This window comes from Exophiala aquamarina, assembly GCF_000709125.1.
Source record: "Exophiala aquamarina CBS 119918 chromosome Unknown aczIA-supercont1.2, whole genome shotgun sequence".
NCBI lineage: Eukaryota > Fungi > Ascomycota > Eurotiomycetes > Chaetothyriales > Herpotrichiellaceae > Exophiala > Exophiala aquamarina.
Window position 1 is genome coordinate 1,929,336 of NW_013550586.1, and position 13,000 is coordinate 1,942,335.

At 49.7% G+C, this 13,000-nt stretch overlaps 3 protein-coding genes across 3 annotated transcripts; 2 read left to right on the forward strand and 1 right to left on the reverse strand.

Moving 5' to 3' along the window:
* Window positions 1-831: 831 nt before the first annotated feature.
* On the forward strand, window positions 832-2,443 carry A1O9_02518 (aldehyde dehydrogenase (NAD+); the record flags this gene model as incomplete). The annotated part of the gene is made up of 4 exons (XM_013408090.1): window positions 832-1,143; window positions 1,207-1,655; window positions 1,707-1,767; window positions 1,817-2,443. The coding sequence occupies 4 exons, from the start codon at window positions 832-834 to the stop codon at window positions 2,441-2,443; spliced, it is 1,449 nt and encodes a 482-aa protein (XP_013263544.1).
* A 685-nt stretch (window positions 2,444-3,128) lies between these two features.
* A1O9_02519 (uncharacterized protein) lies at window positions 3,129-9,245 on the forward strand (the record flags this gene model as incomplete). Its single annotated transcript, XM_013408091.1, has 1 exon — window positions 3,129-9,245. One exon carries the CDS (start codon window positions 3,129-3,131, stop codon window positions 9,243-9,245), a length of 6,117 nt encoding a protein of 2,038 aa, XP_013263545.1.
* A 1,188-nt stretch (window positions 9,246-10,433) lies between these two features.
* On the reverse strand, window positions 10,434-11,640 carry A1O9_02520 (uncharacterized protein; the record flags this gene model as incomplete). Its single annotated transcript, XM_013408092.1, has 4 exons — window positions 10,434-10,874; window positions 10,937-11,113; window positions 11,173-11,312; window positions 11,373-11,640. The coding sequence occupies 4 exons, from the start codon at window positions 11,638-11,640 to the stop codon at window positions 10,434-10,436; spliced, it is 1,026 nt and encodes a 341-aa protein (XP_013263546.1).
* Between the last annotated feature and the right edge of the window lie 1,360 nt (window positions 11,641-13,000).

Genomic DNA, 13,000 nt, shown 5'->3' on the forward strand with positions numbered 1-13,000 from the left:
AGAGACTAACAGGCGTTCATCTGAGTACGTCAGGCCATACCAAAGGAGCCTGGATCGAGCGACTCTCGATGGGTACTCAAGGCGAACGTGGAAATGCTGTGCATGGCGCCCACTGGCCGCTCAGCTCGTCCCGTGGGTCGTCATTCCCATGTGAATCCACGGGAGGGCTAAATCTGATTCAGTGCTTACTGACTCGTCCCCACATCCGAGTCCAACACTGGCAGCGGAACTGCACGCCCATCTCTCAAGGATTCTCTGGGGATGGTGCGAAGAATTGCAAATTCCAATGCATGGACCTGCTTCTAGTTGGTAGGAGTTAGTGTTAAAGGCGATGATGCGGCACACACGGGGATCAAACCATTTCCTTGATTCAACAGCACCTAGCTTTAGCTTCTCGTAAATTATACTACTGTAAACAACTACCCTCGGGACAGATAGCCTCATGTAGCCATGGTGGGGGATATCCGAGGTTAGCAACCCTGCCTTCTTACAATGAAACTCCCCTTCCCAATCCATGCTCTCTTACCCCTCGTGTTATAGATACCGCGTCTAGCCAAAAGTCGTCAGTCTGACCACCCTAGATCCAGCTGAACTAAACGATATCATCGTGCAGCCTGACACCGTAGGTTGCATCCCGAGGTGAGTTTTTGCCATGCTGAGGCCCTTGCTCTCCCAGCGGTGAAATTTCTATAATTCTCCTGCTAAGTACCAGGCAGTTCCTCCCTTTTCTTTTCTCTGTGTCTCTGTCTCCCATCACATTGTATACCTTTCTTGATTCGATAATTTCACGAGCAAACCTCCTCTTGCACTCGTAGACAAAGACTAAACATCATGGGTTCACTTGGAACGACAAAAGACTTTGACGTCTTCAATGGCTTCTACAACACCATCAACGGCAAGTTGACCACTACCGAGCAGACCAGACACGGCATCAACCCTGCGACAGGGAAGCCCAACCCAGAAGTTCCTGTTTCCACACCGAAGGATGTCGATGACTCAGTAGCTGCTGCCAAAGAAGCCTTCAAGTCGTGGTCTAAAGTCCCTCTGGCGGAGCGCAAGAAGGCTCTCCTCGCATTCGCCGATGGTCTTGAGAAGTACACTCAAGACTTCGGCAAGCTACTCACACAGGAGCAAGGGAAACCCGTAAGCGCACTCGGCCTGAATACATTGATCCATATGAACGTTATTGACACTTTCTTCGTTTAGAACCAATTTGCTGTCGGAGAAGTCCAAACTGGTGTGCACTGGATTCGCGAACTGGCCAAGATCGAGATCCAGGAAGAGGTTGTGGAGGAAGATGATGACAAGCAGGTTATTGTCCGATATACTCCTCTTGGTGTTGCCGTCGGTATCGTACCGTGGAACTTCCCAGTGCATCTTGCTTGCGGCAAAATTGCCCCTGCATTGCTTACCGGAAACACTATCATTATTAAGCCCTCTCCATTCACCCCTTACTGCGACCTAAAGCTCGGTGAACTCGCACAGCAGTACTTCCCTCCTGGCGTGGTTCAAGTGCTCAGTGGTGACGATAACCTTGGCCCATGGTTCACAGCTCACCCTGGCCCAGACAAGATCAGCTTCACTGGCTCGACTTTCACTGGCAAGAAGGTCATGGAGAGTGCCTCTAAGACCTTGAAGAGAGTCACTCTTGAACTGTAAGTACTCTGTTAGGGAGAGTATATATCACGTCGCTAAACCCTCCTCAGGGGTGGAAAAGATCCCGCCATTATCAGCAAGAATGTTGACATCGAAACTGTCGCAGCAAAGGTATGATCAACCCTTGGATACATTTCTCAGAGTACTGATTTACCGTAAGATCGCCACCCTTGCTTTCCTCAATTCTGGCCAGATCTGCTTGGCCATCAAGCGCATCTACGTCCACGAGTCGATCCATGACAAGTTCCGAGACGCAATGGTTGCTTTCACTAAGACTCTCAAGGTTGGTGAGGGTAACGAGGAGGGCGTTTTCCTGGGACCCATTCAGAACTCGATGCAATACGAGAAGGTGAAGACCTTCTTCTCGGATATCGAGAAGGAGAAGTGGACCGTTGCCGTTGGCGGCAAGAACGAAACCAAGCCAGGCTACTTCATCACCCCGACCATCATCGATAAGCCCGCTGATGACTCCCGAATTGCAACTGAGGAGCCTTTCGGACCTATCGTCCCTCTCATGACCTGGACTGACGAGAATGATGTCATCTCTCGCGCGAACAACACCCTCATGGGTCTCGGCGCCTCTGTCTGGTCGAACGATTTAGAGGAGGCCAATCGCATTGCTCGACAATTGGATGCCGGAAGCGTATGGGTTAACACCCATCTTGAACTCGATCCTAATGCTCCTTTTGGCGGTCACAAGAATAGCGGGATTGGCCATGAATGGAGCAGATCGGGCTTATTAAGCTTCTGCAATGCACAGACACTGTACTTGAAGAAACGAGCATGAAGAAACGATGATCTGATGAAGTCGTCCCGACCCAAAGTTTGGTAAAGCCTCGTCTGCGACGAGGCTGATACCACGTGATGAGGCCGAATGGATATACCGGCACGTGACCGAAGGTTTTCGCCTGTAAGGGATGTTTCTCAACTCGGTACATAGTCCTCGCCCTTTCGACTTTGGCGCAAGTCCACCTCTTCACTCTAGATTCGGTGTGAGGGCTTCATTGACTTTGTTTCAGTGGCTTGTCGAGCAAGTAACACAAGTGACCAGATTATATAAAAATCGAGGCCTACTGTGGCTGAATCACAACTCAGTATCCGTATAACACTTCGATAGTAGATGTGCAGAGCCTAATAGGAGAGTACAGTCATATTTGTCGAGGTAGAAAAATCAATTCAACCTCTCACCAGCTCGAGAGCGAGGCTGTAGGACACTGGGGGCTACAATATCAGCGAGTACTCCATACTCCGTTCTATGTAGCAAACTTGCCAAGCCTGGTGTGATTAGATCTAACCGCATGCGAAATATTGCGGGTAATCTTCAAGCATAAGGACAGAACAGCGACTTATTAAGGAGGATTGCAATCGTATGCTGGCCATGTCCAACTGTCTAACTCTAGATATATGATCTTCAACTGGCGACTGAGCGTTCGTCCAACCCTGGATGTTCGCTCTGTTCTCCGTCTTGACAAATGGCGTCTCCTACTCCGGCGCCGCAACCTGCACTTGCGACTAATGGCACCCCCGAAGTCCAACTCGATATAGCCAAGTTACATGCCTTGCCTACTGAGCAGCAGGACCTTTACCTACTCACATTCGTGTCGGAATTGCAAAAACATGTCGAACAACTATCCGCTGAAGCCCTCCCCGTACATCAAGCCTCAATCAAGAAAGAAATTATCAAGATCGTAGGCCTCGGTGCACCCGTGCCATCTAGGGCTGTCAGGAACACGCTGGGTAGCATATTAGCGGACTTATTTGGACGTGGAAGTCGAAGTCTGCTCTACGAGACTATCAATGAGTTGCTGGCAATACTCAATACAGGAAAACCAGATAAAGAACTGTCTCTCAAACATGCTGCGGTGGTCTGCCTCGGGGAGACATTCCGCGCTGCTGGGGACAGTGCTATCAGTCTTTCAGGGCTCGTCGTTTCGACACTTCTCAAGCTGGTGAAGACGTCACATACAGGACTCAGAGGGAGAGCTTTCAGAGCCATAAGCGGAGTTATCAAGGGTATCACCTCCAGTTTGGACGAGCACGTGGCCCGAGACATTTGGAAACAGGCTCGAAATGCCGCCGCCAATGAGAAGTCCTTCTTCGTCCAGAGGTGTGCTTGTGTCTGTCTTCGAGATCTATTGGGAGAGACGGCTTATTTCAACAATTCCAACGATTTCGACAACCTGAAAACAACCATCTGGAAGGCCTCAGATAGTGCTGCGGCTGTGAGGCATGCTGCTGCATTTGCATTAGCTGAAGCACTTAGACAGGCATACTCTGACAGTGGGGTTGCCAACGTTCCTGTCCTTCGAAAACCGAAGAAGTCCAAAAAGCCAGGTGCTGACTTGGACGAAGAGGTACAAAATGAAAGGCCAAGCTCACCAACTCCGGGTCTGGCGAAGTCTACTATTCGACTTGTCTTCTCACTGAGCGAAATAATGCGAGTTCTTTCGACCCAATACTGTAAAACCGCTACGACAAATCGAGCACGAGCGTGCATCGCTATGTGCTACAAATATCTTCTTCGATTGTTACCGCGGAAGATCTTGGAGGAAAATTATGGCTCTATGGCGGTCCGCATGTACGCTGACCTGCTGAGCCATCCGACAATTAATTTCAACCGATATCGCATGCTCCTAACCCGAAAGCTCGTTCACTCTATCTTATCAAATGTTACCGGACTTCTCACAGAGAATGCCCAGATTAATGCGGCACGGTTCCTGCTTAATGAGGTCCTGAAGAACTATCCCCAGGTAATGCCAGAACGGAGGGAACCATCAAAGCGAATTATTGCAGGCGCCTTAACAACATTGACAGACTTACTTGAACGTCTTGGCCCTGCAGCTAGCATATTTCAAGATTCTTGTCGAGAAGCTCTCTTTCAAGTCGTGCAGCATCCGAGCCATACGGTTCAAAGCCATGTCAGTCAGTGTTTCAGAGCCTTCGTTCTTGGATGTCCAAGTCAGCTTGTTCGGAACATCGAACACGCCCTCTATGAAGTTCAAAAGGAGTTCCAAGCTTCTGAAGGGAAGCAACCTCATAGAAAATCCTTAGGATACGCCTTAAGCATTGCAGTCATGACTAGCTCGGCCCGACAGCGACCTTTATACGGTTCAACTCGTATTTATTCCAACATCTTCACATTCGCCACTGATCTGTTGAAATCCAGCGCTGCGGCAGAACTGCGAACATCAGCAATTCAAGTTCAGGTGGCCTGGACACTCATTGGCGGTTTGATGAGCTTAGGACCAAGTTTTGTCAAAGTACACCAGAATCAGCTCATGCTGCTGTGGAGAAATGCCCTGCCGCCACCTTTAACTCACGAGAATGCAGCTAAGAGAGGCCATTTGGAATTGAGCTTTCTGTCGCATGTACGGGAGTGCGCATTGAGCGCTCTCCTAATGTTCCTCACTTCCTGTAGCAGCCTAGTGACTACAGATGGATCAAAGCGTGTATCGACCATGTTGCACAACACAATTCAATTTCTAGAGAGCTTGCCATCTGCCCGGGAAGCAGAAGACCTTTCACATCGGTTGGTTCCTGCACTGCAACTACAAGACCTTGCCATCATGCTTCGAAGGCGTGTTCTTCAATCCTTCACTGCTTTAATTGGGTTGAAGCATCTTGATCAAGGCGACGTTGTATCACAATCTGATTTGATTGGTCTGACAATGCGAACTTTCACAGATCCTGAACGACCCATTCTGAAGAATTTGGAAACTTCTCTTGCCAGCGCGGCGAGCAACTTCGAAGGGCTATGGTCTACAGGTGATAATTGGAGCTTTGGTGCCAGTAGCCTGGCCGAAAACTTTGATTCATATTTACATCTTCAAAATCGTTTGCAGACTGACGCCACTACATCTACTGAACAAGAGGTCGACTTTCCAGACAAAATTGTCAGCGCTTCAGGTCTACCAGCGATCGAGCATGATCCCATTCTTCTATGCCGACATGACGCTACATTGGATGAGGTAGAAATCAGTTCACCTGCAACTTCCTGTGTCAATCTCGCAATCAGGCTATTTGCCATTTCTTTGCCACTCCAATCACCTCGCATTCAAGAAAGTACAGTCGAACAACTCATTACCGCAGTGTCTCAACCTCTACAACGTGAACCAGGCAGGAAAGCTGCTATCCAGGTCAATTCGGCTTTGGCACTTCTCTGCGGGTTTGCAGTTGCAAATCACGAGACACCCTTTATGGCAGGCAAACTTAACGTGGTTGCAACTGGCGGGGTCATCCTTGAACTGTTAAGCAAATATGTTTGCAGTTCAGACTCTGTACTACGACATATTGCAGCTCGTGCTATCGGTCGCCTTTGCAATCTTGCAGGCACTCAATTCACGAATCAAGAGGTCAAAGTTCTCATCGATACAATAGTAGCCAATCGAGATCCAAGCGCTCGTGCTGGCTGTGCCCTCGCCCTAGGCTACATCCACTCCGAAGTCGGTGCAATGGCAGCCAGTCTACACATCAAATCGATTGTTGGCGTCCTCCTTTCCCTGTGCAGCGATGGCCACACCACGGTTCATTTCTGGGCACTGAAGGGGTTAGTTCAAGTCGCAGAATCCGCTGGCCTTGCCTTTTCAACATATGCCACGAATACGCTGGGCTTACTTGCCCAACTTTACAGCAATGACACACACAACGAGGAATCTGCATCTATTGCTACTTCAAATCTTGAGCAGGAGCTCTTCACTCCCTCGGCTCTGGCTGAATGTATCGATTCCATCATCAATGTTTTGGGACCTGACCTGCAAGATGTCTCGAAGGCCCGCAATCTGATTCTCATCTTGATTGGTTATCTACAGAAAGAGTCTTATGTCCAGCTTCGGGCTGCGAGCTATCAATGCCTCCGTCATTTATCATTGTACGCTCCTGCCCATGTCCAATTTTCGAAATATGTTCAGGATCTCCAAGTCAACCTTGCATCCGAGGAGGAATTACTGCAGTCGTCCGCGATTAAAGGCCTGGGGGAATTGATGAAACGAAACTCCTCCGAGGTCGCAAGGGTAGCAACATCCAAATTAAGTGACGAGTTGTGGACCCGATTGGATGAGTCGACAAATGATAAAGCTGTTCAAGCAATGCTACAGAATTGGATGCAACAAACAATCTTGACCAATACATCTGAATGGATTGAAAAGTGTCAGACCATTCTTTCTAGGACAAGGGCGAAGAATGAGGATCCGGCTAAAGCAGTTACAGCCACAACAAAGACAGCCATGCCAGATCTGGCCGATGATGAGGTTGCAGGATTTGCTACTGCAGTTCAAGGCGAAAGTACCGACCCTGCACCAGAAGGGCAAGAGTTCCTGCGATGGCAAACTCGAGATTTCGCCATGCGATTACTGAGTGAATCCATGAACATAATCCAGGCTGCTATGTTGCCAGAACAAGTCATCCATGCAGAAGAAGTCTTACAGAGCAAGGTGGCTGAGGTTATTCGAGTGGCTTTCTCGGCCTCCACAGCGAATGTTGTGGAACTTCGGATCTGGGGTCTTCGAATTATCGACCAAATTTTAAAACTGTTTGGGAAAACTCCAGATCCAGATTTCCTTGAAGCTTCCTTGCTTGAGCAATATCAAGCGCAAATCAGTTCGGCGCTGACGCCAGCCTTTGCTGCGGACTCGTCTCCTGAGCTTGCCGCCGAAGCCATCGGCGTGTGTGCAACGTTTGTTGCCACCGGTATAGTAACGAATGCGGATCGCATGGGACGCATATTCAAGGTGCTCTCCGTCGGAGTTGACAATCTTACACAAACCACTCCGGAACCATCAATTGGAGATCTGAAAGATTTGAGCCCCAACGCGCAGGCGATGTTGAAGATGAGCATCTTGTCGGGTTGGGCCAATTTGCAGTTAGCCAGTGGTGAACAGCCATACCTCGATGAGATCCTACAACCATTCATACCAAAATTGGCCCCACTCTGGCTTACTTCGCTTCAAGAATTCGCTGGCCTGAGATTTGAGCCTGAGATTTCTGATACCCTTGGAGGGGAGGTCGCTGGGGGTAACCTTGACGAGCGATATGCCTCATTCAATCGTGAGGTGAGGCTGAAGTTCTATCAACAGAATTGGCTCAGTATAGTGGATGCCATCGCTGTATTGGTCGAGAGAGATAGTGGTTCCGTCTTTGATGCGCTAGACAACAAACGCATCTCATCTCTTGATGGACGGGCAGATGCAGCCGCCAGCTCAGGCCGAGATATGAGTTTCAGAGAGGAGCCTGTGGCGTTCTTCTTTATTCTATTCGGCTTGGCCTTTGAAGCTCTGGTGACACAAGCGCGAGAAGACCCTTCACAAGCTTTGTCTATCTTACAGGCCTTGCGGAAAATTCTGACGCCTGCCGTCAGTGGACATGCCATTTATGAGGAGGCTGTCTTCAATGAGACAACCGACACACTCGACCGTCTTGCCTTAACAAGCACCCGAGAGACACAGAGTGTGCTAGTGGAAATTGCGCGAAACCTTTCCCTTGACCACCTGACAGCTAAGAGTCAAGACCGTGATGATAAACTGTCCGATGATATTGAGCAATTGTTCGAATTGACTCGCATCATCATCTTGGTATTGACAGGTCTCATCCCCACCCTCGAAGATCCTCCCGGCTCAGCAGCCCGTCGGCTTGGAGAAGATGGCCTGGCTCTTGTGGAGTTGTCATTCAAGGCTCTGGTGGATGTGGCAGAGGTATTCCCTGCTATCATTCGCGCAGACCTACACGCTTGCATCATTCACAGCTATTGCACCATCCTCGCCACTGGAATCTGTCAGGATGAAGTCGTGCCTCGCCTGATGCCAATCTTCAAATCCTTCCTGCAGGACATTGGCAAGTCTGATTCTGGAGAAGCCAGTTCTAGATTAATTCGAGGCTGCTTGCACCGGATGCTAACGACGCTCACTATTGCCCAGCGTCGTGAGAATGACCATGCGATCGTCTGCGCAAAGAATACCCTCCTGTCAATGACAATTCTGATCACAACCGCGAGCGCACTCATGCCGGCCAATGACGTCCTCATCCAGAGGTCAATCTCTGAACTCCTGGACTGCCTTCAAGACGTGGGGCTGGCGAAGATCGCCGCGGGCTGCATTCGATCGATGCTTGTCGCCAAACGGAAGAGCCCATGTGAAGAGCTCATCGCGCGAACACTTTGGATACAGCTGATCCCCTTCGTCAGCGACGGCGAGCGGGAAGATCCGGAGAACGTCAAGCCATCCCTCACTCAATCCCTCGTCGCCTCCGTGGCTGCCATCGAAAGATCGGGCCGTTTTGCCGCAACGTCGATCCTGGTGCCGGTCCTGCTCTTGCGCGCGTCTCAACCATCGTCAACGTCACAGGGTAACGTGGGTGCGAGCGGCAGTATAGAGAAGCCACGCAAAGAGAGCGCCGCGAGACTCCTCGAGCTCGTTGCTGCCGATCAGCTCGCGTTCAAGGTCACGGTGGGCCTGCTAAGTGAAGAGCAACGGTCCGAACTAGAAAGTCTCCTCCGCGAAGCAGGCATCGGGAAGCGTCAGAAGGCGGATAACGACAATGCCGATGATGCCAATTCCGACGCGAAGCCGGCTATTCAGCTTCGTATGGATTTCGACTGAGTCTTTTAGTGTTTTTGTGCCGAGGGCGGTCTGTATTATATGTGGTTCATATAGATGTGCTATATCTATGTCAAAGGTAGTGCATGTGTATGGAGATTGGAACTGAACCGGAAAGTGAGTACAGATAGACGATGAATACAAATATATACAGATCTATCCGCGTTAGGATCAACATTGAACAGATGACATGAAGAATACACCTCTATTTTGCGCTCCTGGGTGTCTAGTGTTGCACCAGGATGGTCAATCCCTGTACAGGATTTACCACCAACTGTTGAAGGCCGTTGGCATGAGGGCCAGTCTCACAAGGTGTCATGACGAAGGTAAGACCGCCACAGATGGGACGCATTGGTTGGTGGGATGGATGTTCTTGACGAGATGATCACTTCTGTCCAGGCGCAAATCAATGTCATTGTCGCCACCGTCAGTGATGACGATTGAAGGCCTGTTCCGCCCACCAGGTAGAATGACCGAGGTGGGGGGAGGCTGGAGCCAGGATTTCACCGGTCGGTAAAGGAAGTGAAGGTACCTGAAGCGTTTCTGATGTGCCTCGTCGTAGGTGTTGCCTCCACGAAAGATTTCTCTCGCCGTGGAACCGTGCTGTTGGAAGCTGTTGTGGCAGTGTCAAGTCGTCTTAGAAGTGGGCGAGACGTTGGGGAGCACGCTGAATCCGATAATTGAGAGAACCTTGTTGACACGACCTCAAGATCACGCCGTGACGCAACGCTGTCGCTCCTCGACCGTGGTGGATCAGAGAAGAGGCGTTGGCGAATTCTCTCGAGCGTCGAAATTGGTCCACTGTCTCGAGGAAAGCGGGATTCTTCAATTCTCTCTAGAATACTGAATCCACTGCTCCTTTGCACGTTTGAACGCTGCAGTATCTCGGTGATGAGCCTCTCTACTATCTATTGTTTTTATCATTGCACGGTTTAGAATTTAGAAAAATCCTCTTGTCATGAAGTCGCTAAAATGAGTGCGAAGATCCACTGCAAAAACATCACGGAAGCAACTTTGCCAATTGCAAGCGACCGAAGGTCTCGTGATAGCTTTGCACAGCATCATACGAACGATCCCAACCCAGTCCTCTTGCCTTAGATATATCAAGGTTTCTGTCAATCTCAGAGTAATATCCTCTGCATGATTATTAGTCAGTTGGAGGCGGCTGATTCAAGGACAAAGTACTGGCACTTACACAATGAGAGTGAAGAAATCCCAGGGTGCGTTAGCAACAGTGCCTTTCTTCAGGCTATGCTGCCTTTCCCATTGTTCCCACTGTGGTTTCAAATCCATCACCCACTTTTCGCCTTGTGGAAGGGCCGAATCCTCAACTGGATCAGTGCCGTGCAGGCCAAAGTAAGAACAGATGCCCGGCCAAGTGGACTGCCAAGTCACGCTGTCGTTGTCGGCGATATTGAAAGACTGTCCGGCTACCTTGTCACCTTGCATCGAGAGAAAGATTGTGAAGTCACCTAGGAGATCTTGCGCAGAGTCTGCATGCAGGGTCCGATACGAGGTAGGAGTGCCTGGGAAAGCGACTTCCTTTGAGCCCCCAAATGATTTCCACAGTGCTAGATATAGCCCGATTGGGTGTGCGATGGTCATTGGGTTGCCATTTGGCACAAATCCGATCTTTTTGAGAGGTTAGAATAACGTCTTTTCTTCGGCTTTAGCTCCGGGAAAGCTTCACTAACGATTGAGTCGGGGATAATATTGGCAAAATCCCAGCCCTTCCCCTGTGATAGATTCTGTAATAAACCTTCTTGGGGGTAATAGAAGCAATGATCTGCGTATGGTGATGGGATTCGAGGGTCGGTTCCTTTGAAAGGAGTTTTGGGTTTGAGGATGTGAGAGAATTCTGTCCCATACCACTATCATGCGTCTTGTGAGCTAAATTGCGGAAAATAGGTTGTATCGTAGCCCCAGGTACCTTTGCCCCCGATTGGAGCGTCCAGAAACGTAGCGCTGGTGATAGTGTCTCCACTGCTAGTACGGCATTGCGCAGAATTTCGACATTGATGCGCGTACGGGCATCGCTGTTGGTCTCACCAAATGCGCCATGAATGTACGCTTTGGGTGACCAAGGCTCAGCAAGCTTTGACGATGTAGCAGGAGTGAGGTGCCACTCACCAGTGAAGTAGACATGTGTCGTGTTTTCGATACCATTTATAGTCCTCAACACGTCCACGACGGCGCTAACACCCAAGCTGAGGTCGAGTCCAGATTTCAACTCCAGTCTGGGGTCTTCAGGCAGACTCGAGTCTTTGATGCTCAGGGTCCGGTTGGTGAGACCAATGACTTTGTCAAAGGCGAAGGGCGGCTTTGAAAGCACCGCCGCGCGTGTTACAGCCCACCCGGAGATCCCTGAGGCTCCAAATATAAGTGCCTGGTGGTACATTGCGAAGAGCGTGGCTATGTTGGGCTGTGATTGTTGTGGCCTGTACTTGTTCTATGGGATTCGATGTTCCTGAGAAGCAAAGCAAATTAATATCAACAGACGCTGGGTAAGCACTTGCTCCTGATCCAAGTGGCCCAGGACGTCTCTTGTCCGTGTTTTATTATCATAGGGCCTTATGCTGTTATAGGGATCTGCGGACAACCTGAGGCATATGTCATCGTCAATTGAGTCACGTAGTATATTTCGTGGGATCCGGAGAGCCCTCGACTTTTGCGTCGGCCTTTCGGTGTTGGTCATGTCTCACGACTGTTGAAGGTAAACTCAAAGACCGACACAACGATTTCTAGTCACCGCGACAGTGGAACTGGATCTCTAGTAGAACATGACCGAGGCAGTGCACAGGGGAAATGTGGCTTCCCATTGCTCCCGGGATCTCAACACAGGTATCGTCCCCCTTTGTCTTCAGGAGTGTAACAGAAATCCGGCATCACGTCGCATCATCACCCGTTCTCATGAACCCTTGCAGGACAACGAGACGAGTCTACTATGCACTGTCCTGGACTTTGGCCATAGCCACTCAATCTGGAGTCGGGGAAGCTTCAGAACTTCCAAAAAGCCGACCAGAAGTAACTCGTCGAGAGGCAATATGGTAAGGCTCGCGTTGTAATGCCCATATAACTCGGCGTAGCACTATCTGGTTCCAGTAGTCCCACAACATCCTTATCATAGACACAGTTGCGTGATCACTACAGCAGAATTACACTACCATAAACTTCGAGAAGGAAAATATACAACGTCCGAGACTCTCCTTATGAATTTCTTTAATATTATCTCTTCATCATAGTAGTGCTTTATATATCTAGGTTGATCTGGACCTACCTCCTAGCGCTTTCTAATATGTTACTTAAGATAGTTGACTTTCGATACATTTCTACCTATGACCTTAAGTTAGTCTTCTCGACCTCCGCGTAGTAAAAGCCCGCGTCAATACATCTGGACCACCGAGCGTCTGATCCAGTAGATGCGGGCAAGCTACACTTTATGAGCAAGTTTCGTAAGCACGCACCATCGTCGGAGATACACTCTGCGGCCAGTGTCTACTTCCTGTAGTTCGGCGAACCTATTTAATTGTATGCGACGAAGGATGACTCCGAGAGAGCAAAGCCCAAGTGGGTGAACAACAGGGTGGTAGATTACACTAAGCTACAAATGTTCGGTGTTTTTCGGGAGTTTGGGACAGGGCCAGTCCTACCATAAACGCGATCAACTTAGAAACCCCTCAAGTCGGATAACGTGGCCTGCGGTTGAAACCAACCCGCCAGCCGATCGTCGCCATCCTGGAGGCCATGCATGCATGATA